Genomic DNA, 25,011 nt, shown 5'->3' on the forward strand with positions numbered 1-25,011 from the left:
AAGCAAGCCTAGAACCAAGAAGACCTGGGATTCAAGTCCCATTTTTTACACATAGAGTCACTAAATCTCTCAGTGATTAAAGTTTTCTAAGACCCTGAGTTGCAGAGAAGATGGTAATTTCCAATGTCTGAATAATTTTCACACCCAAAAGTCCTCTATACCAGTGAAATCCTTAGTCCCTACCCATTCCTAAAATTGTATCTTCATTGGTTTTTTTAAAACAGTTCCTTTTTTGTTCTTTATCCCAAATGATGTAGTTTCCCAAGCCTTACTTGAATATCACAATAATCACAATAAAGTGTGTAGCATAAGGCTAGAGTAGCCTCACATGTTTTATCTGCCTAAATCAGTGTCTTCTCAATTTTTTTTAGATGAAAATTTACAAACCAATATATTGCTGAAAATTCAACTATCTTAAGTTTCCCCAAAGTAGCTCCCCAATGAAAAGCACACTAAACCAACATTTCCTGTTCTTTCATCACAGGCCACTTGAAACACAAACCTGCAGTCAGCTACTCGTAGGTAGATCCGGGCCCCCTTTCTGTCTTTCCCCAGCAGAATGCAAGCTTCATGAGGGTAAGGGGCTGTATTTTTTTTATGCTTGCATTTGTATTTCCACAGTTCAGTGTAGTCCCTGGCTCAGACTAAGGGTTTTATAAGATAAGTGGTGCTCACCTCATTCTCGGCTTCTTAATCGCTCCCAACAACAGTACACACTTGGATTCATTTTCGAGCAACTCGACCAACTTTTGGGGGCGCACCCTTCTTTTCCCTTCTAAAATCCTACACTTGTGCAAGTTCGCCACCTCCCCCAGCCCACTCAGATCTCGGTCCCTACCCAGGGTCTCGGCATTCCGGGCTCCCCCTACCCAACCACAGACCCTCCCTCTCTCACGTTGGTCTCGGTAAGTTCCTCCCAGGGACACTGACTAGGGTCAAACCGCTCCCAGCTCCCCAGGCCACTAATCAGGGTCAACCTCCCCGGCCGGCCGGGGTCCGCTTCCGGGGACGCTGACTAAGATCAGCCTCCCTGGCCGGCCGGGGTCCGCTCCCAGCCTCCCCCGGACACTAACTAGGGTCAATCTCCCCGCCAGCGGGGATCGCTTCCAGGGACACTGACTAGGGTCAACCTCCCCGGCCGGCCGGGGTGGCTCCCAGGGACACTAACTAAGATCAGCCTCCCCGGCCGGCCGGGGTCGGCTCCCAGCCTCCCCAGGACACTAATCAGGGTCAATCTCCCCGGCTGCCTGGCCGGGGTGGCTCCCCCCGGGCACTGACTCGGGTCAGCCTCCCCAGGACACTAACTAGGGTCAATCTCCCCGCCCGCCCGGGTCGCTCCCGGGGACACTGCCTAGGGTCAGCCGCCCCGGCCGGCCGGGGTCCGCTCCCCCAGTCCGAGGCAGGAGTCTGCCCGGAGGCCCCCCGCCCCTCACCTAGCTTGGCGCGGGACTCCTCCAGCTTCTGGATCTGGTTCTCCAGAAAGAGCATCGCCACGGCGAAGGCCAGCACCGCCAGCAGCTGCAACTTGGGCGGCATCATAATCCTGAGGAGCCCCATGAAACCCGCCGCCGCCGCCGCCGCCGCCGCCGCTCGGGATCACGACATGCCGCGGGGGGCGGGGAGCGAGGCCCCGGGGGGCAGGGGCTGCGGGCGCCGGCGGAGCGGGCACCCCCCGCCTCCTCCCTTCCCTCCCTCCCACCACCCGCCCCCGCCCCCAGGCACCGACGCCAACGCCGCCCGCGCCCGCCGCTCCGGCTCCGCCGCGGCCGCCGACCGCGGGGCCCCCGGCGCTCGGGCTGCCGCCTGCCGCGCCGCAGCGCGCCCGGCCCCTGCGCGGCTCGCCGGCCCCCTCGCCCGCGCGGCCGCCCGCCGCCTCCTTCCTCCTCAGCCCCGGCGCTCTCCCGGAGCCCCGCTCCAGCACCCGGGCTGCGACTGCGCCGCCCTCGGCCCCGCCCCCGGCCCGGCCCCGCCCCCTCCCGGGACGCACTCACGCACGCCGCCCAGCGCCCCGCCTCCTCCCCGCCCCGCTCCCCCCTCAGCCGCTATTGGACCCCGCCTCCGCCAGCGCGGAGGCATTGGTCCTTCGCTCGGGACGGCGATTGGCTCGCTCGGCCGCCGTTAAAATCACCTCGGCGGTTGATTGGTCTAAACGAGGCTAGAGGGAGAGGCGGCGGCGAAGCTCGAAGGCCGGAATCGGCACGAACCGCCTGGGATGAAGCCGAGCGGGTCCTGCGGCGGAGCAGGCGTCTAGGGCGCCGCGCGAGTGCCTGACTGCCGGGGCCGCGGCGCGCAGCCGGAACGGCCCGGCACCCCGCGAGGCTGCGGCCGGCCCGCGCCCGGCCCGCGCCGGCCCTCGCAGCGACTCGGGGTGGGGCGCCGCGCGCGGCGAGCGGCGAGCCGGGCGCGCCAGGCCGTCAGGCGCGGCGGCGGCCACCCCCGCCCGGGGGTCCTCGGGCCGCGGCAGGACCCGGGCCACGGCGGCGACGGCGGCGATGGCGGCGGCGGGCGGGCGGCCCGGCTCCGCGCCGGCCTTCGGGCTGCGGCTGCTGCTGGCGTCGGTGCTGCAAGTGGTGAGTGCGGGGCCGCCGCGGGGCCCCGGGAGCCGCGGCCGGGGCGGGCGGGCGGGGCCACGCAGCCCTGCGGCCCCGCCGCTTCCGCCCCGAGCCTCCGGCGGCGCCCGGCCCGGGCCCGCAGCGCAGCGCAGGGGCGGGCGGGGCCCAGGGCAGGGGCGGCCCGGCCCCGAGCCCCGGGCCGCCGCCCGCCCCGAGCTGCCTTCTCGCCCGTTCTTCCCTTGCTCGCGGAGGGCGGCTTAAAACTACCGCAAAATCTGGCAAAAGAGCTTCACGGGGCGGCAAGCCTAAGTCCTTCGAAGCAGTCGTTTGAAAAGGTCCTCAGCCTGGCTGCTGAGCACTCGGAGGTGCCGTGGCGTGGTCCTCATAGCGTGAATGTTGGAAAAGTACATTCCTTGCTACAACCGGGGAGTTTGGGGCCATCAGTGTCCAGACAAAGAACTGCCAAGTTTGAACAAAGACCGAATGGGGGGGGCATTATCTTATTCTGTAATCTTACTGCCTCATACTTTACTTGTCTTCCTTAAAGATAGGATTTCTCTCTTATCACGTTCAACTTAGATCAATATAACATGGAAACCGTGTAAAGACTAACAGACTGCCTTCTTGGGGGGGGGGGGGCAAGAATGGAAGAAAAATTGTAAAGCTCAAAATAAATAAATCTTTCTAAAAAAAAAAGGGGGGGGCCCTGGAGTCAAGAGGACCTGAGTTCAAATGCAGCCTCAGACACTTAATAATTACCTGGTTGTGTGGCCTTGGGCAAGCCACTTAACTCGGCTGCCTTGCAAAAAGAGAAGAAAGAAAGATACTTTAAAAGGGGAGGGGATAAATTCCTTTGATATTAAATTAAAAATACTTGAAGAGGTTGGTTTGTTAAAGTCAGTTGTTAAATTTTCAGTATGAACGTTTACACCTTAGAAATAGGTAATTGCTACAGGACAGGGATTGATTTCTTGTTCTGTTGATTATCTGAACTTAAGAAAGTGTTCATAATGCAAAATAAATTCAAAAAGAAAAAAAAACACATTCCTCAAAATATCTTGCTCACATTTTTTCTTTAACACCACTGTTGTTTCCCAGTGACTCTCACTTCACCCCTCCTCTGCCCCCTGTAGAACTCTCCCTTTTAACACGTGAGTTGCATTTAAGCAAATTAAATCAACATAACCGAGTCTGAAAATTTATCCCTCATTCCACACCTGTGGTCAGCTGCCTTTTGACTTTAAAACAGGAGATCTGTTGCCATTAGTCCTCTGAAGTTATAATTGGTCACAACATTGATCTTAATTCAGAAATCTTCCACTCTTTTCTTTTATATCCTGATGCTCATTTTGTATTTTCTCCTGGTTCTTCACCTCACTCTTCATTAGTTCTTCCCAAGTTTCCCTAAATTCATATTTCTTACAACCCAATAATATCACATTATATTAATAAACTAATTCAGCAACTTGACCATATATATTAGGTGTCTGTTTCCTTCTAGTCCTTTACTGCCCCCCCCCCCCAAATGCTGCTCTAAATACGTTTTGTATATTCAGGACCTTTCCTTGTCTTTGATGTCCTTGCAATATGTCTATGAAAGATACAGTAGAGTCAGAGGGTATGCAAAGCATTTTCTGTGAAAGAATTAGTCCAAGTATTCTTTCCCTCTTCTTCGAGGGAGGAAGAGTTAGAACCAGAACTCACAAGTTTCACCCAATTTCCACAAAATTACAGGGGTAAATTGGACTGATTTAACCAGTTCTTCCTCTCTGAGATAAGGTAGCTGGTCTTCTGCCACTTAACAGGAAGCATTCTCAAGAGGGTCTTGATCTGCTTGACCTGAAGTTTAACTATTATTAAAAGTCTTGAAATCATAAGGCAGAACAGACCCTTGGTTCTATCCCTCTCAGTTTGTACACAATGAAGCCCAGGACCCAAAATGCTGAAAACACTTGCTCCAGAGAGACCTAAGAAGGAGTAGCAGGTTGTGTATTCAGAATCCTTAGAAGAGCTCTGTGTGCTGGTAAAGAAACAGCCAGACTGTCAGGGCATGTTCTTGTGCTTTGAAAAATGCTGAAGGGGAGGTGTCAGAGGATCCTGGGAAAGCTTGTTTGAACCGATGCAGAGTGAAGAGAACAGAACCAGAAGAACAATTTAAATAATTGAGTAGTAGAATGCCCAGCAGGTATTCAAGAAGACTGAAGATGAAGCTTGCCCCTTAGCTCCTAACAAAGAGTCAGGAGTACCTGAGTTCAAATCTGGTCTCAGACACTTAATAATTACCGAGCTGTGTGACCTTGGGCAAGCCACTTAACCCAATGGGGCCATGCAAAAAACCTTAAAAAAAAAGAAAAAGAAAAAATATCTAGCATGAAAGAGCTAGATAAATGTGAATAGGTGCTGTAATTATTATACAATTTCACAACCAATTGAACATCAAAATGTTTGCCTAAGCTTGGTCCAAAGCTAAATTTCCCCCCAAAGAACAGCATTAATTACTTTAACCTCCAGGATTTTCATGCTTTCTCTGTTACTAGCTAAAGTTTCGGCAACTGTTCTCAAAACCGGTTTGATATATTATCACAAGGATAAATGACCAGTTTACATTCCAATAGTACTTTTCTGGAGTGTCTCTATGGTTTTCTAGGGTCCTTGAAATTACAGTAAATTGCAGCTTACTTTACTTTGGTTTCCAGGATGTTGTATTTTAAGGTAGAATGCCTAGATGCAGAAGTGAATAGCTGTAAATCCTAAACCAATGGTTCTTTAAGGATAACATTTGAGAAATTAGGCTCATGTTTTCTGTGAAGTGGTTATTTTTTCTGAGAGTACATTCTAAGTGTTCTTAATCTTTAGGAATGGAAATATTCACTGTGACTTAAGGGAGATGTTTCTTAGAACAGACCCCTTCAAATTTGAATAATGCAAATCAAAGTTCTCTGCACAATTTCAGGATGGATGATCTCAATAGGTTTAAAAGAAAACTAAAAATCATAATGTTTTTTAATCTAAAGCTATTTTTCTCCTTCCAAACAAATATAAACAAAGAAGGAAACAGTTAATTTAGGTTCCTAGGCACAGAGAGAGAGAGAGAGAGATTGATATTTATGCCATTAACATCTTTTAGAACATAGAATAAAATATTTGTTTAATCTATTTCTAGGAATAATCAGTAAAACTAGTCTTTTAAAAAAGGTTGACTTTAAAAAGCTAAAAGGTATCTTTGAAGACAAACTACAATTACATGATTTAATGGTGACATTGTTTATTATTCCTCCTTAACCCCTTCACTCATTCTTTTGTTAAATTGTTTTTCATTCATCCATTTCTTCATGATTCCCATTGGGAGCTTTCTTGGCAAAGATACTAGAGTAATTTCACATTTTCTTCCTTAGCTCATTTTACAGATGAGGAAACCGAGGCTTGTGGGGATAAGTGACTTGCCCAGAGCCAAGCAGCTTGCCAGGGTCTGAAACCAAATTTCAAATCAGGAAAGTGTACCTTCTTGCCTTCAGTCCAAGCACTGACTTCATTATTATGGCACCACCTAGTTTTCTTAACTTCTGCCAAACCTTATGTGCTGTTTCTTGTTTTCACCAGTTGTTATTCCCTATTTTCCCCATGTCTTTGCACAGGCAAAATTGCTGCACATTGGATTCCCCGGGCCCAGAATATATTTTTCTCCCCCTGCCCCCCATTAGAATCCTAAGCCTCCTTCAGCTCTGCTCAGGTACCATCTCCAGGATGAGGTTTTTACTGACTTCCTCAGTTGCTGGGGGCCTACTCCCTCCAAAAGAAATACAACTTACTCTGGATTTACTGATATGTAGATATATTGGTTTTCCTCTATAGAATGTCTGGATGCTGAGTTCCTAATCACTTAATAAATGGTTTTGATTTGTGTACTTTTTGGAGAAGGTTAAAATTTCTGTGTTCTAGAGAATAAGTAAATCATAACATGTAGCAAGTTTAGATATTGTTAATCTATAAAAGTTTTGGACTCTACACTGATGATTCTGTAAAAAGGGCGTCTGTCTTTTTTCTTGGCAGAGATTAACAATCATTGAAGAAACCTTTATTAAATGTTTGCAATGTACAGAACACTGTGCTGGGTTCTTTGAAACATGCAAAATTTAGCTAAAACATTGTCTCTGACCTGTGCATAAAGCTAGACTATATGTACTAGATAGAGAGGTATTTAGATGGATATATTTCATCTATATGAAAGTTATAGTCAAAAGTGCTATATACTTCTTTCATATTATTTTTAGAGCCCTCTTTTCCTTTAAGATATAGCCATCATTTCCTCCATCTCCAACCACCTGTGTTAATTTTATGTATTTATACACATTCTAGATACTAGCAGCCCCAGCCCCCCAGCCACTTCTAACCCTATGTGGAATATAGGCTTCTTAAAAGTAGGGTTTGGATTCTCCTATGCCAGGGCCCATAGGAAGTACTTGGTATACACTTGTTGGTTGAATGTCTTCACTATCTCTTTACAGATATCTGCACAGGGATCTGAATTATCATCAGAAGCATGCAGAGGATTGGGTTTCTCCAGCAATTTGCTCTGTAGCTCTTGTGATCTTCTTGGACAATTTAGCTTAACTCAGCTGGATCCTGATTGCAGAGGATGCTGCCAGGAAGAAGCACAGTTTGAAACCCGAAAGGTAATTTTAGTACTTTTCATTACTGATTTAAGTTGAGACAAGTTGAAAAGGTTGATATGTTTAATAATTTGAAATGGGGTGGGGTGAGATTAAACTTTCCTGAAGAAAATTAATAGATGAGAAAAGTTAATCTGTAAGAGTTTTTGATACTGTATACTAATATGATTCTGCTGAATCATATTAATCAAAGTTGAGAAAAGACTGTACCCTTGTCATGGGAGGAACAGCCTGGGTAAAAACATGAGAGAGATGAAATTCCAAATTGGTAAAACAATTAGTGAACCAGTTTATTTGGAACATAGATCTATGAAAAAGTGATGTGGAAAAATAAAAATCTAGTTTGGAACCAGAAATGTGTCATTTTAAATTCTAGACCAAGAGCTTAGGATCTAGGAACTATTTAAAATATATTAGTATCAGGGCAGCTAGGTGGCGCAGTGGATAAAGCACCGGCCCTGGAGTCAGGAGTACCTGGGTTCAAATCTGGTCTCAGACACTTAATAATTACCTAGCTGTGTGGCCTTGGGCAAGCTACTTAACCTCATTTGCCTTGCAAAAACCTTAAAAAAAAGTATTAGTATCAGATCTGTGAAGAATAGAAGAGAAACTTAGGGGACACATGATAACCAACTTGAAGTTTTTGAAGTGGACAACTTGACTTATTCTTTTTGGTCCCTAAAGAAGAGAACTGAAAATCAAAGGTGGTAGGTTGAAAAAGGCAGATTTAAGCTTGATGTAAGAAAAAAATGGGTTGACAATTTGAGATGACAAGGGGCAGAATAGGCTTCTCCTAATGGAGGTCTTCAAAGACCAGGCAGCTTTAGGGTTGAGGTAAAAAGAATTCTTTTTCATATAACAAGTTAGACTCTGTGACCAACAAATTCTTTTCCATCTCTGAAATTATGCTTAGATTACTGAACTAGTAAAAACCAGTTGTTTGGAAAATGGACAGGAGAAAGGAAGTTTTAGGAATAAGGAATAATACAGGCAAGAATATTATTTGATAATAAAGAGTTGAATTAAGATAATGTCTGAGTAGAAAGAGGTACATATTGAAGAAAACATAATTTAGGGCATCAGCAACTTTTTTGTTTGTGCAGAGTAGGTTGGGAGAATGAAAAGAGTTTTTTTCTAATTTAAATTAATTTTTAAAAGTACATTTTAAAAATACAATGTTATGGTGTTTCCTGCCAAGATGGTTTCCTGAATGATAACAAGACTGCTAGAAAATGAAGAATAAAAGGAAAGCAGGGGGTGTTCTTGGGGCAGCCTTCAACTAGACCCACCATCTCTCAGTTCTGGGCATTTCTCTGCCCCAGGGGCCTGGAAGGCCTCCCTCCTGGCTCCCTTCAATACCCAAATAAAATTCCACTCTCTAAAGAGACTTTTCTGGATTCCCCCTTAATGCTAGTGACTTCCCTATTGGTCATCTCCAAAGCATACCACATAAAGATGGTGATCAGCTCTTTAACATCCTGAAGACAGAGCTTTTTGAACCTCAAAGAATTAAGGCACCCCCAGGGTAAGAAAAGCGGTGCCATCCTCCCCATTCAAAAGAGCAGGAGAGGACAGAACTTGGCCTTGTCACATTATCTCAGTTTAGGAACTAAAGTGGGAGTGGAGAAATAAGTTAATCAAGGAAAACATTGACCAGTAGCAAATATTAGTGCAAATCTAGAAATTTCCCAAAATAACTGCAATCCTCAAAGACTCAAAAGGGGGGAAAATGGATTTCTCAGAAGGAATACATGAATACCCAGAAGAATGAAGCAAAAAAAATTTTTTAATGAAATAAAAGCAGTGGGGGGGGGGGGGAGTGCTGTTAACAGACTAGGTTCCTTTGAGGAGAGATTCCCAAGAATTGAAGTCAGTGAAAGTTAGAATAAACCAAATAAATCAATGAGTCCGTGAGACAGCAAGAAATATTGGAGCAAAACCAAATGATTAAAAAGATAAAAGAAAATATAAGATATTCTATCAAAAGCAACTGACCTGAAAACAGATCAGAGGGAGATAACTTAAGAATTATTGCACTTTGCTGAAAGCTGTTTAAAAAAAAAAAAGAGGACCTGGCACATGAAAAGAAAGCATGAACAAAAACTGATTAAATTTATTAGAATCATAGGACACAGTAAGAGAGTGTTCACCAGCTTCCCAAAGGAACACCAAACAAGGAAAAGTCCCAGGGATGTCAGGGCCAAATCCAGAGCTCCTATAACCAATCAAAAACACTGCTAGCATCTAGAAAGAAGCTATTCCATTACCAAGGAACTTTGATCAGGATCATACAAATCCTGGTGACTTCTACCCTAAATTAGAGGAACTTTTGTTGAAGTACAGTGACAAAAGAAATACATTTACAATCAAGAATAATGCTGAGTATAATGCTATCAGAGGGAGAAGGGGGGGAAGGTGTGGCACCGAGAGAGGATTGGGGGGAGGGGGATCTTCCAAGCATTTCTAACCAAAAATCTAGAACTAAGTTAGAATGCTAACTCTAGTCTAGAGAAATCTATTAAGGCAAATATCTTTCAGTCATTGGAAGAGGGTGTATGATGATGTAGCATTAACATTCTGGCGGGAAGAAAAGAAACACTTGTTCTTTAAGAACATCAAGTCTTTAAAGGATATTTGAGGGAAATTCCATAAGAAAATCAAAATTCTTGAGGATTAATGGGTTCTGTTCTGTAAGTTTGAAGAGGGAAGAGAGAATGAAGAATAAGGAAGGCAGGGAGTAGTCATGGGGCAGCCTTCAACTAGACCCACCATCCCTCAGCTCTGGGCATTTCTCTGACTGCCCCAGGAGCCTGGAAGACCTCCCTCTTGACTCCCTTCAATACCCAAATAAAATTCCACTCTAAGGAGTCTTTTCTGGATTCCCCCTTAATGCTAGTGATTTCCCTATTGTTCATTATGGTGATTGGCTCCTCCCATAGCCTGGGAGCTCCTGAAGGACAGGTTCTGTATCCTGTCCAGTGCCTGTCATTTAGGAGGCATTTAATAAATGTTTATTAGCTGACCTGAGCTCTCGTAGCTATAATTACCTCTCTCCAATATTGTCCTTGCCCTTCATGAGCTTCAATCTGAAAGAAGACAAGAGCAGACAGAATCGTGGTGAAGAGACACACTTGTTAAGAGTATGAGCTTTGAGAAATCGCTTCAGTTGGGAAGATGAGGAAATTGTGGTTGATTTGACGATGTAATGATGTAATGAATCCGCTCTGGCTAAATCAGTAGCCTGAGAAATTAATTTATACAATAAAACACTCAACGTGGCATGTACATTTCAACTTAATGATTAAATGTTTTCCTGGTAGCTCATGTAAATTAAATTGTTTGTACCTCATTTTCATCGTTCTCTTCTTCACCACAGTGCATTTCACATGGTAAACACTTTTAAGTCAATAATTGACTAAATTCAGTCCATGCTAGTTGTCATGTTTTTCTTCCCACTTAGTTCTTTCCATCTAGGTCTTTAAAATCTCTTTATAACTTCTTTATAACAATGTCTTGCAAATTTATATAGTCCATGTTTTTGTATTTCATGGTAATGAACCTGCTGATTCTAAACCTTTAAACTCAAGAGCCTAAAAAGTATCATTAGAATCTATAAAAATCTTGTAGCTCAAGACAGCTCCTCATTTAAGACAAAAAGGGCATTAAAATAAGCACAGAAATATTACTTCAAGCTGTGTAATTTAATGCTGTATATTCTTGAAATTCGAATACAAAAGAAAATTTAGTATTTCACTGCAAATTGATTCACCTGTCATTAAACTTAGTTCTGAAATCCAATTCGATTCTTCATCAGCAACCTCCAAAGCCAAGTATTTGATCCTGGATTAGGAAAGATCCATTATACAGATGTTTCTCATAACAAGAAATAGAAAATTATCTAATACAAACCTACTTCATATAGTGCCATACAAGAAAACCACATTTTCAATTTTAAAGATCCAGTATTTATAATAATTAAATGTTTCCAAGCACTTAATTTTGTCATTTACAGCATATTTTGGAGATGTATTATCAGTTAAACAAGTCACTTTCAGTATTGCTGTTTCATTTAAATCTTTTTATCCTCCAGAAATATTTTCTTAGAGAAAATTTAGGGTTTAAAAGCAAACAAAATTTTTATTTTAGAACAACTATTATTCCCCAAAAAGTAAAATGTCATTGAAATCCTTTTAACATTCTGTAATTATTTTATTATCCTTCCTATATTGACTCTTTCAAAATTACCCTATCAATCAACAAACATTTTTGTAGACACTATGTACTGAAGAAACATGTACAAAAGTAGTAACTTGAGACAGTTTGCCATTGATAACAGTTCATGTTCTTGAATGAGATCATGTTTTTGTTTCCTTTTGGAGTATTTGCCGTTGTGTCAGTAACTTCTCAAAATTCCTGAATTTTCTGCTTTGCAAAAGCACTGACTTTCCAGTGGCTGCTATGAAAAAGAAAGACCCAGTGATAGGTCTGATTCCAAAGACGCACACCTCCCTTTAAGTAACTGTGGTTATTGGAGAATGAAATAAAAGGCATCTTTTTTTTTTAAATTTACAGGTAGGGTACAGCTAGATGGTGTAGTGGATAGAGCACAGTCCTAAAGTCAGGAGGGCTTGGGTTCAAATGTGGTCTAAGACATTTAATAATTGCCTAGTTGTATGATCTTGGCTAAGTCACTTAACCCCATTGCCTTGACAAAAAAAAAAAATTTACATGTATAATTTTTTTTCAGAAGGGCTACAGAATTGTTAGGATATAAATACTTACCAAGTTGCCTGAACCTTAGTACTTTAATAAACAACTGTTAGTTATTTCTTTTGCCTAGGGGGTGCTGTGAAAAAAATTCTTGAAATGCTAATAATGTAAATTATGAAAATTTGTGTAACTTTGGTAGTCTTTTATTTGAATGATAAAAAAATCAGTTATTTTGATGTCCTGTTAACTAGAAGAATTGACGTTGCAGAACATGAACCGCAGGTCTGTCATGACCCCAAAACAGAAGAAATCAAGTACACATATCAGCAGCACTGTTGAAGAGACTCAAGTGAGATAGTGAAATGTAAACAGTATATGCTTTTTGGGCAGCTAGGTGGTGCAGTGGATAAAGCACCGGCCCTGGAGTCAGGAATATCTGGGTTCAAATCCGGTCTCAGACACTTAATAATTACCTAGCTGTGTGGCCTTGGGCAAGCCACTTAACCCCATTTGCCTTGCAAAAACCTAAAAAAAACCCAAAAAACAATAGTATATGCTTTTAAACTTCATCTGCATTATTGACATTTGAAGTCTAGACACTCAATTTAAACCTCACGGAAAATTAAACAATCAACTCTCAAACAGGTTAGGGCTGGCTCTAGCACACTCATCCTTACCTATCAAGAGAACTTTACAACTATCTACCATTCAAGGCCAGATTTTTTTTTTGCAGCATCCTTGAGGATACCTGATAGTTCTTATTATCTCTCCAAACAACAGTTCTCTTATTGGGCAGCTCTGATTGGTAGAACTAATTGAGTTATATTTTCTCTCTTGACCCTATGGATTATGCCACTTAAAACTACAAGGACCTTTAGAAATCATCTAGTCCAACCTCTTTTTGCAGAAGAGGAAACTGAGGCCTAAATAGGTTAAGTGACCTGCCCAAGAATTATCACTTAATTGAATTAGTGAAAATTGCATCATCAACTAAATAACAAATCAGAATTCAACCCTTGATCTTCTATCTCTAAACCTGGACTCTATCTACTTTATAGGGATGATCTACCCCAGTTTTTACCCTCTAGAACCAAACAAAGCATTTTCTCCCATAAATTCACTTTAGAGGGTCTCCTTAATGTGCTGGCAACTTTCTTCACTCACTAGCTTATCTTTTTCACTCAGTACCTTTCTCTGTCATCCTTTGTAATTTGCTCCTTTCCTTTCAGGGATGGAGTAAGGGAAGTGATCCTTAATTATTACTCTGTAGCTCACAACCATACAACTTGCTATTTTAATATTGGTATTAAAAACATGGGCTTCTGTTTCAAAGAGGAAGTTGCCACCATTAAAAGACCTGACCTTTGCCACTTGGATAGTTAGCAAGTTTGATTCTTCAGAGAGCATCGTGTTCTATGATTAAGAGCCATAGAGCATGTCAAAGAATGGTAACACAGGAAACATTCTTTGTATACAATAAAAGAGAAAGGGAGTCTGGTTTGTATTTTTCATGTTTTAAGAGTTAATTTTGGCATAGGAAAGATTAAACTTTGTATTTGATGATTTCTAAGACATTCACCCTGATCCATAATAAGAAAACATTTCATAAAGTAAATTATTCAAATAAAATTTCTAGTTCACTTGGGTTAAAGTCACAATTGCCCAGAGAGAGCATCTGGTCCTCACATGCACAGAAAGAAGTAATCTGTAAGGTCTTCAATGGGACACAGAAGTTTTGTCACAGAGCTACCTCCTTCACATACTTTTCTGCTTCCTATCCCATGTCATCTCTTCCTATTTCCTTGGGCCTTGAGTTTAATTTATAACTGAAAATTTTCATGAAACTTTCCATTTCATTTCACTGTTTTGAATTCAGATAGCCTTTAAAAGTTTATCAAATTTTTGTCACTGGCAACTGTCCACTAAGCTTCCATAAATAGAAATCTTATTTTAAGTAACTGATTTAATTCTCATAAGTCTGGGCCAGTATATTTGGTTAATAGTTAACTTTCTTTGGATACTTGATTTCCAAATGATTCAGAAAGTAACTTTTGTAACATTACTCAGAAGAGCTGTGCATTCAGAGTTCCCTCTTATGAGAAGCAAAGTGCTTCTGGTGTAAAACATAGAAATGGAGGTGAGACTAAGTACGTGTGAAATTGTAGTTGTTGAAGACATTTCACAGTTGGTTAAAATAACTTCTCTCATGTTTCCATATACTATGTGATCTCTTCAGTGAATTCAGAAATATAAACAAATGTTCTTAATAAGTGCTATTATTGTGTTAAATGAACTCTTACTACCAAGGCAAAAGCTAAACTAGTTTAATATTTATTAAATGTGTGTAATATTTGTCTTCATATAATTTCATTCTAAGATCACGACTAGTCTTAACAGTGAGAAATTATGTTCAGCAATAACAATCTGCTACTGGCTAAGCTCTTTATCATTTTATGTGAGCGATATCAATCTCTAAATTTATCTTAGGTATTTTATGGAGTCCTGAATGCTATTTAAATTTACCTTTAAATTTATTGCTTTTAGCATTTAAATATAATGTCAAGTTGTCAACTAAGGAAAAATATTCTGTGTGCCATTTTATTGCTTTTGGCAACCAAGCTCAGCCACTTTGTTTCTTAGAACATTGGACAGGAACTTGAGGTGGCATTTCTGTAAATAGTCATCTTTAATAAATAATGGTCACTAAGATGAGCTCTTTATAAAGAAAATAGTTATCTGAACCAAAATCATTTCTTCCAAGTTAGGAAGAAAGTACCAAGCTTACTTACATTGATTCTACATCATATTTAATTCTTTGTGCAGTCAAAAAGAGCTCTCCAAAATAAGTTTTGTATTTTTATAATAAATATCCACTTCTTTTGAAAATAAGAGACAGTTTAATTTCTTCTTGATAATATTCATAGTTTCATGAATTTAAGGAATTTAAACATGTTAAAATAACTTTAAAATCTAATTAAATATTAAAATTAAATTTTAAAATTATTTTTAATGATTAGAGAAGTATGAGATTTATCCATAATTTTTAATAGTTTTACCTTTTTAATGTTTTATTGATGCCTTATCGATAATGCATACATATTGCAAAGCCAACTCTCCTTTGTAACAAAGTGTGAAACTAAAGCAACTAATACAGTGCTCACATCTTTCAATGAATAAAACATTTTTGTAGGCTCCCTCATTCTGTAAGCCAGAAGGGATTTGGAGGTTATCTCATGACCCCTTCATCTTATAGATGAAAAGTCTGAGGCTCAAGAGAATTAGGTGGACTTAGTGATTCTCCAGGACCAAGACTAGCTGTTACAGTTATTGAAAAATTATTTTCCTTGAACTGTTTCTTTTCATTTTTGTCTTTGTAAAATTTTCTTTAAACTAGCTTTTTCTTCATAGGATTTGGAACTAGAGGGAACTTTCTATATTTTCCTAGGCCAAGTCCCCGTTTTGTAGATGAGGAGCTTACCAGTGGTCAGTCAGTCATGAGTATTTAGTTAGTTTAGTCTTAACTAGGAGCTACACAAGGAAATAATTTAGAGTCAGGCCTCACACCCAGGTCTCTTGACTGCAAATCTCCTTCCACTGTCCCACATTTTCATGGCATTGTTATTTTTATTCCAGTTCTATCCTTTGCTATAATTAATTGGTTCAAGTCCCCAATCTTCAGATTCTTATTTACATGATTCAGAACAGTATACAAAAGTATTTACCCTTTTTCCACACTGAAAGTAATTTGCAAGTTACTTGGCAGCATTTTTGCCCAGTACCTTTTTTTTTAAGTTTCATTTTAAAACCAGTAAATACCAAACTTTTCACCCCTTAAAATATGGAAAATATAAACCCCAGCAATTGTTTTCTTTTATTTCAATTATTTTTAAAATAACTTCCCCCCCCAATGTCCTGATGACATTAGTTATTTCTTCATTACATTGGAAGTATTAGGAATACTGGAAACCTAGAGTGAGAGAGCTATATTTCTGTTTCATTCAACCCGGTCATCAGATAGTAATTGAAATCTTAATCAATGAAAGGCAGTAAAGACACTGTTTTCAACCCAGTGCAAACAAAAGGTGTGCTCCCCCAACCTAAACAATATGTCCTATCATGCATGATATTACTTGATTCATGTGGTAAATCTGTGAGTTAGTTTTGGATATAGTAGCCGAGGCTTGCAGTGGGTAATGTTGGACTTGGAGTCAGGAAGACCTGAGTTCCAATCCCAGCTGGCCCATTAACAGTATAATATTGAACAAGGAAGGTATTTAATCTGCAGTAACAGTTTCCTTATCTATAAAACGTGGATAATGGCATCTACTTCCCCAGGTTTATTATAAGGATTAAATGAGATAATATGCTTAAAGTGCTGTTAGCTGAGCAAAGTCTGTAACTCAAAGAATTGAGTAAAAAGTTTATGAAGTTATCAGTGGAGGGCCCCCCCCCCCAGCAATGTCTTCAAGTCAAAAAAGAAATAAAACAGTAGTCATTTGACCAACACAGGAGTATTTCCAAATAAACCAGGGTGCTTGAGATGTATAATGGTGAAAAACACCTTGTGGTCCTACACCAATCTTTGTCTATGATTGAGTTTCTGATCAGCACCACCAAGATTCTGGATCTGTCATTGAACAGTCTAAGCAGCCAGATGGGGTTCTCCATCCCTTGGACCTAGATTCAGATACTGCCTGAAAATTTTCCCACAGTGCTCAGCAAACTAAAGGGGTGATATAGCTATATCTCTTTTTTAACTCATTAGGAAATTGAATCTTTGAGGGATTTCTTAATTTCATAGTCATAGAACTCCTAAGTATCAAGATGTCTGAATAAAACTATATGTTCCTCCTTTCTGATTCACATGTACTCTATCTGCCACACCATGCTACCAGTCTAAAAACTTACTTAACTGGTGCCCAGCTTTGGCCTTGGTTTTATTGTCTAGCCAGCTTGGAGTTAAAGCTAGCTTTCAAATAGTCTTTCCCTCCTCCTCTGATTGCATTAATGATAGACCTGTCTACTTCCAACATAATCAGAAGCATTAAGTTGCCTTCTTAGCCCTCCCAGTTAACTCTCTGCACAGTAGGAATCAGTACCACATTCTCTCAGATTCCTTTGCCTACTAGCAAAGCATGAATAAAAGAAAAGAGGCAATAGTGCAATTAGATCCCACCAGATCTCACTGTCTAGCACAGACTTTTTCCTTTGTAAAAGAAACCAGGCCCTTTACTCAGTGAACACATGTAGCCTGAAATTTAACAAGATTTTCAGAGGTTTAAAATGATTTCTGTATAAGAATTGTGACTTTTTTTTCCAATAAAGTAAACCAAATTGGAGGTGTGTGCATAAAATAAAGGCCAAAGTATGTTTTGTATATACAAAACATACTCATGGGGAAGGGGTACAAAAATGAACGTAGGCTAGTTTCTGCTTTCAAGAAGTTCATAGTTTACTAGACAGATACAAAATGTGCACTTACAAAAAAATACAGAGTAATTTGAAGAAGTAGAGGCTACGGACAATTTTGAAAACCACAAAGAACTCTGGATGGGACTGACTTCTGAGTTGAGTCTCAGGAGATGGGCTGAATAGAAAGAAGTCAATGGCAGAGGGGAGAGACTATGCCCTGGTTCCGCTCAATTTTTAAAATCCCATCCTCTCAGAGGGACTTCTAGAGCTCAGCATACTTTTCACATGTTAGCTATAGAAGGGTACTTAGAGCCATTCTTCCTGTCTAGATCACAGAGCATTTCATTGACTCTGCTAACTCTATTAGACTTTCATTCTTTTCTTTGAATTCTCTGTCCTTCCCATTGCCACTAGGAGTGGATTAACTCTAAAGGAAGCCTAAGGAGGAGGGATACTATGTTAGCACAACAGATAGAATCCCAGTCTCAGGTCCTGCCTCTGTCCCATATGACCCCAAGCAAGTCCCTGAGTCTTCATTACAGAACAGTGGTAAAGGGAGCTCTCTTAATCAGAGACCCCTTCATGGCAGAAATGACGGGTTTGTTATTTTTTAAATCCACCATCTAAGAAAATTGATCTTAGAATTAAATCTTAGATCTTAGAATTAAATTTTTTCATTGAAAGCTGATTCAATTCTAATTAATTAAAAGTCAAGTATTTAAGTGTTTTATTATGCTATGCACTAGGGCTACAAAGAAGGCAATCCAAAATCCTGTCCCAAAGGTCATGGGGGGGGAGAGAGAAAAATGTTGCAGAAGGCACATAAGCCTTAGAGCCACCAGCAAGAAGGCCCAGGGACCTGAGGATGAAGTGTTCAAGGCACTTCTCGGTAGCTCTTGTGGAGGGATGTAAAGGATAAGAAAAAAAAGTGAAGGTGTGAAACCCAAATTATGGAGAACCTTAAATGACAGTGTTTGATCCTGGCAGTGATAGGAGCCCCCTAGACCTCAGTGAGCAGAATGGCGACACAGCAAGACCCATGGGAGCCTGCTATGTATGAGGTAATGAAAACCTGCTCCTGGGTGGCAACTGTACCACTAGAAAGGGACACAAAAGTGTTGAGAAACTAACCAAAAATGACTAGAGTGGGTGATGTATTAGCTTTCTGAGGCCACTCTAGTAATAGGGAAGTTCAGGAAGGGAAAGAATTTGGGAGGAAAGGAGACTGGGACTGGATATAGCACTCTGGGAGTCATCTGAATAGAGATAATAATCAAACTCATGGGAAATAATGATGTCACCAAATGAAAGTGAAGATATGTGGAACAGGACATGAATGAAGAACTAGCAACAGATGTCTCAAGGAATTGAATCTAGGAGGCAAGGGTAGATCTTGAGTGATAACTGGCAGGGATCTTTAGATCAAGTGAGAATTTTTTTTATTTGTTGTAGTTTTAATTTAAGTATCTATACTCTTTCTGCACGGAAACAGCCCTAAAGAATTACTCTCATTTACCATTTTTCCTCAAAAGTCCCTGAAAGTGTTATCCCACCTCTAAGTAGTTGCAGCCTCCTTGGTTTAGGGCAGGGGACTTGAGCTCCCGGAGGATTGAAGCTTAGTGCAGCATGGTCCAGCCAAGAGCAGTGCTGGTTCTGGCATCCAAAGTCTTAGGCTCACCCTGGATTCTGCCCTAGGAGGCTTAGTGATCTCCTTTATCAGTTAGGAGAAAGGGTAGCTGGATTCAAGTCTCAGCTCTGTGACAACTCTGAGTAACTTTAGAAAAATCATTTCCCCTCTCCTTTGCTTCAGTCTGAGACAAGTCAGCAACATTTTATTAGTGCCTCTGTACTATGTGCCAGATACTGCACAGTGGGCAGTTAATATTCAGAGGTAACAAGAGAAACATACTGATCTGGAAGACAGAATAGATAAAGCCAGCATAAGGATTATAAATTTCTTAGAAGATCATGACAAGTTAAAAAGCCTGAACACTATAATTCTAGAAATGATACCAAAAAAAAAAAAAACTGTCCAGAGCTTCTGAACACAGGGACAATCAAAAGAAACCACAGATCTCCAGAAATACAACCTATCCTGAAAACTCCAAGATGCACCTTGAGAAGAAATTTCAGAATTCTATAGATTGGAAGTCACAAAAATCCAAGTTCAGATTCCAATTCTGCCACTTGATATACATGGTCTTCAACTTTGTGGCCCTCAAGTGCCTTATGGGTAAAAGGAGGGGATTGAACTAGATGATCTCTATGACCCTTCCAGCTCTCTGCCTTTGATCCTGTGATATTAGATGAACTTTGTACCACACTCTTGAGTTAAAATGCTTTCTTCAGAGAAAAATTCAGAGATTAATCTTGATTGTAGCAAACATTCTAAGTAAAAGTAGTGATGTTCTTCCAACATATTAATAACCAGTTTCCCTCCTCCCTGTGGTTGCTTCATCCAGCTACCACCATACATGTCTTCACCAGCCTCACTTTCTCCTCCCACCACCATCTGGGTCCAGTGGCCAGATATGAATCAGGACAACTGGAGATGGCTCTGGATGAGAGGCAGTCAAGGTTAAGTGACTTGCCCAAGGTCACACAGAAAGTAAGACACTTGTGTTGAGGCTAGATTTGAACTCGGGTCCTCCTGACTTCAGACCAGCCCTCTACCCACTGCATCATCTAGTAGCACCCTCTCACTCAAATCCAATTCATATGTGTCATAACATCACCTCCCTGATATCATGACTTTTTTCTCTTTTTAAGTGTCTGAGGCCAGATTTGAACCCAAGTACTCCTGACTCTAGGACTGGTGTTCTATCCACTGTGCCACCTCGCTGCCCCTTATTTTGACCTTTTTCAAGAACAAAGACAAGGGGGCAGCCAGGTGACACAGTGGATAGAGCGCTGGCCCTGTAGTCAGGAGAACCTGAGTTCAAATGTGGCCTCAGACACTTAATCATTACCTAGCTGTGTGACCTTGGTTAAGTCATTTAACCCCCATTGCCTTCAATTTAAAAAAAGACAAGCATCACCATGTGTGTATATGTCCACATCAGTCTTTCTATGTTTTCACTTCCAACAATGAGATGATTTTAATGAAGGTAAAGCAAAAGTTCAATTTACAATGAACACATTTGAGGACATTCATAATACAATAGTGTTAAATACTGATTGAGTCATTTTCTTTTGTCTCTGCTACAAACTGAGTCATTTATATCTCTTCCATGCTTTTTTCCCCACAAGTAGTTCTGTAAAATAGTTTTCTTGTTCACAAACCAGCATAGAGAATTTTGCTATTGTGTTCCAGCTTAATAGGATGGCAACAGCAGTAGAAGTTAACAAATACCGTATTGTTTGCTTTTTTAATGATTCAGAGAACCTATATAGCATACAAAGTCTCCTTTGTCCGGGGATATAAATGAACTTGATTGAATTCTGCCTAGCTCTCTAGTAGGGAAATAGCATAGGACAGCTATTTGTCCCAGTATGAATATGAACGTTTTGGTTCAGATTTATCCCTTTTTCTGAAAGACTCTTACATTGACATCATTGGATAAGATTTTGGTGGTCATACAAAATTTAAATTATGACAACTGTAATTTAGATATAGGCAGAATTTTGCTTTTTCCTAAATATGAAACCTTCCCATTGGTCTTCCTCTGGGTCAAGTGACCAACAATATGAGGAAATAAAAGCCAATGTTTTATAGCCTTTAAGATTTGCAAAGTGCTTGACAATCTTATCTCATTTTGTTCACATGCACCCTTAGGAAGTTGGTGCTGTTATTGTGCCCATTTTACAGCTAGTGTGAAGAGGGATTAGAACTTTTGGGCTCTCAAGTCTAAATCTCTGTCCACAGCATCAGAAGCTGAATTAAGGTTAACAGCAGAGAAGATGGTGTCTAGTGGGTTCTCCGGGGCCACCAGAGTGTTCAGAGGGTGGGGGCTGGATTCAGGGAGACTAACTTCCAGAATTCAAATTCAGCCTCAGATACTTCCTGGCTGTGTGATCCTGGGCAAGTCATTGAACCTTGTTTATTCCTTCAGTTCCTCATCTATAAAGTGAACTGGGGTAGGAAATGGCAAATCACTCTGGTATCTCCATCAAGAACACCCCCAGAAGAGTCACGCAGAGTCAGACACAGCTGAAACAACTTGTACTCACTGAGCATTACTGCCTCCTCAGCAGCCCCCACACCAGAGTGTTAGCTCACAGCTAACCTTCCGCCTTGTGCTTTGTCATCCCCTTGGCTGCCACAGTCTGTCCAGCAGTAGATTTAACTCTTCTGAGGATGAGGAGATGAAAGAAAACTGTAACCCCCTCCAGAGAACTGAAGAATAGATCTGGGGATCTGCCCTGTATCAGGCACCAGCATGATGTGATGCTAAACCAGATCTGAAGGAAAAGGGAAATAAAAATAATTTTTAAATAGATAATAAATAGCACTAAAGATCACAGGTGGGGATGGGGGGTGAGAGGGTCAGGAAAGGACTCCAGGTTTACAACCTAGAGCACAAGGACATTAATCAGCAGGAAAAATATAAACAGAAGGGAAGGTGGTTGTCAAAACATGCAGATGACTGGGAATGCTCTTAGTAAATATTGCAAGACAAATAAAATTGAATTAATAGGTGGTGAATCAGAACCCTATAGATTCCCAAGAAAGCATGGAACCATGATAGGGTATATCTAATGGTTTTGGAGAGAATTCATAATTCTTTTTTTTTAAGCTTAAAAGGGAATAAATGGCAAAATTTTTTGTCTTATACCCAGTAATAATTAGCAGAATGGAAAAACTTGAATCCACAGTGGCAAGTGTCTACAAAGAAAGAAAAGGGATTATCTGACTGGGGATACAAGTATACTGAAGGGAAGGACAATCTTCATTTCACAGAAAAAAAGTAAAAAGCAATAATGTTAAAAGAATACAATATCTCCATGCAAGCAAAAAGACATTAATCTCAGCAACTTTAGAATCATAGACCTCCCAAAAGAATCCAAGTCATAAAACCTGTTTACAATAATGCAAGAAATAATACCAAAAACTGTCCATAACTTCTGAATACAGAAAACAAAGCAACAATCAGAAGAAGAATCCACAGCTGAGCTCTGGGGATGGGGGGGGGGGGGAATCTATGCTTCAACTTCAAGCTTCAAAGACTTTAAAAAAAAATAACTTTTGTTATGACAAAACATTCTGTTAGTGACCAGGAAAAAGATTATGATATAAAGGGGAAGAGGACTGAAAAACAAAATATCCTGTTCCCATTAGAGCAGAGGAGTTCAAATTAATACCCAAAATGACATAAGATAGGTTTCAATAGGAGAAGTATTTAAAGCATTTAAAAAAAAACAGATTATTCAACTTACAAACACATCAAAGTACAGGTACTAAGCAAAGCATAAATAACTAGAAATTAAAACTTGAAACTAAACTTGTAAAAACCATTAAAAGAAGGAATAAAACTAGACAGACACCAATGGTTTGGATTTTTTGTTTAGAAGAGGTACCGTTAAAAGTTTTTCTAAAAGAACACAAGGGAATAAAGATAGAAATAAATCTTACAAATCTGAAACACCATGGACTAAACCTTACAACTTCCTCCTATCTCTTGAATAAGGGCATTTTATAAGACTAAATATAATGGGAATTTACATAAAAGGGGAGAGGGGAGATAGAAAATAGAAGATGTGATTTATCTTATTCAAGTTAGTATTAAGCAATGAAAGGAAAATAACTCCTGCAGTCTCTTAGTAAGAAGAGTATCTACTGAATGGGTAAGGTGGGGAAAGAAGAGAATAAAAGGGAGACAAAAGATCTTGATTCATTGCAGGGAAGAGTTCTCACTTAAGAATACCCCAATGGGGGGCTAAGATAAATGCTGTTATGGTATTTGGGGAGATTTCTTGCTTAGAGAGACTTACTACCCCCTAGGGAATGTTGTGCTTTCATGGACAAAAATTTTACCCAGAAGAGGAGTCATATCTCCCAGGAACAACTAGCATCTAGAAGGGTGGGAGAACATGGCTTAAAGAGATTAAATGACAAATGGGGAAAATATGATCATAGGGAGCATAGGGGATGAAGTTAAGCACCAGGAAATTTTCACCCCATGGAGATTTAATAATGAAACTTTAAAGAACAAGTGGGTCAAAGAACAAGGCATAGAAATAATAATTTATATGAAAGATGATGAAACTACATGCCAGAATTTCTGGGATACAACTCAAATAGACATTGGGGATCTTTGTCTAAAAATGAACATAAGCAAATTAGAAATGAAGAGGATTGATGGACTAAATGTGCATATTTAAAATATAGCCCACAAATAAACCCAAAATAAATATAGTGTGAAAATTAGAGGACAGGTAAGTTAGAACTAAAAGAATAGGAATGATCAAACCGAAAGCTAATTTTGAAAAAATTAAAAGAAAGAAGAGGCTAGGTGGTGCTGTAGAAATGGCACCAGCCCTGGACTCAGGAGGATCTGAGTTCAAATCCAGACTCAGACAATCAATACTTGGTTGATTGTGTGATCTTGGGCAAGTCACTTCATTGCCTTGCAAAAAAACCTAAAAGGGCTCAAAATAAAATCCATAAGATGGCAGATGCACAACAAAACCAAAAGAAATAAAAGGAATTCCCAGAACCTGCTAAACATTTCTATACTAATAAAATTGAGACAACCAAAAAAGGATTACCTTCAAAAATATAAAATATAAAATACCCAATCTAACAAAATTGATCCTGTCTCAGAAAAGGAAATAGTACCAGCTCTAAAGGGAGGTGGGGGGGAACCTTAGTCCTGATGAAATCACAAGGGAATTTTATCAGTCTTTGAAAAGAACAATTAATACCAGTACCTTGTGAATTAAGTATTATCATATGTATGACATACTCTGTAAATGTTGAAAGTGTTAAATCAATTTTAGTGGTTATTAAGTGATGAAGTTAGAGAATTGGTGTGAGTTTCATCTTTAGGGGGAAAAGAAAGTACATCTTTGGTCAGATAATTTTTGACTGCTAAGAAGTTAATTTTAAATAAATAGTGCAAAAATTAGATTTCAGGTGTTTTCCAAGGATTGAATAAAGAAATCGATGATCTGCTTCTCAAGCTTGCATGTGATATAAAGTTAAGGACAGATCGGACATCGGACAATGGTCAGGATCTACAAAGATCTTAAGAGCTAGATCACTGGGCCAAATTTGCACTTGGGTTCAAAAATTCAAATTTCCACATACAAAAATAAATGTAGAAAAGCAGTTCATTTGAAAAGATAATGGGGTTTTAATGGATTTCAGGGTCAGGTCAGCAGTTGGCTCTGGTAGTCAAGCAGCAGAATATGATTTATTGTTCCCTCATGTTACGTCAGGCACTATCTCCTGTGTTTACTTCTGAGACTGCATCTTCATAATGCTATCAAGAAACAGAAGAACAAACAGGGGAGTGCAGTGAAGACAAAAGAAGTCTAATAGAAATGGGAACGTCAAGATGGGAAAATCCAACACTGGAGACATGTCCAGTGGATCATCAAGTTCTGCTTTACCCTAAAGAGCATTGCACTGTCCAAAGGGAGCACCCCTTCCCTCCACCCCCTCATCCCCATGGGGTTGCCTGGAAGGGGAACCCTTGACTCTTTTCTGTAGAGAGCAGAAGTGG

General features: G+C 40.5%; 2 protein-coding genes across 3 annotated transcripts in view; one reads left to right on the forward strand and one right to left on the reverse strand.

Moving 5' to 3' along the window:
* The window catches only part of HS2ST1 (heparan sulfate 2-O-sulfotransferase 1), a 219,507-nt gene extending 217,836 nt beyond the window's left edge, over window positions 1-1,671 (reverse strand). The window contains exon 1 of one of the 2 annotated variants that reach the window (XM_074221754.1): window positions 1,434-1,671. In XM_074221754.1, coding sequence (XP_074077855.1) covers window positions 1,434-1,557 — 124 coding nt within the window. In that variant the 5' untranslated portion in view covers window positions 1,558-1,671. The remainder of the gene's footprint in view (window positions 1-1,433) is intronic. The other variant, XM_074221755.1, reaches the window with a different exon arrangement.
* A 796-nt stretch (window positions 1,672-2,467) lies between these two features.
* The window catches only part of SELENOF (selenoprotein F), a 37,078-nt gene continuing 14,534 nt past the window's right edge, over window positions 2,468-25,011 (forward strand). Inside the window, exons 1-2 of the mRNA XM_074221757.1 lie at window positions 2,468-2,570; window positions 7,058-7,225. Coding sequence (XP_074077858.1) covers window positions 2,493-2,570; window positions 7,058-7,225 — 246 coding nt within the window. The 5' untranslated portion in view covers window positions 2,468-2,492. The remainder of the gene's footprint in view (window positions 2,571-7,057; window positions 7,226-25,011) is intronic.

The sequence above is a fragment of the Macrotis lagotis genome, chromosome 2, assembly GCF_037893015.1.
Source record: "Macrotis lagotis isolate mMagLag1 chromosome 2, bilby.v1.9.chrom.fasta, whole genome shotgun sequence".
Classification (NCBI taxonomy): Eukaryota; Metazoa; Chordata; class Mammalia; order Peramelemorphia; family Peramelidae; genus Macrotis; species Macrotis lagotis.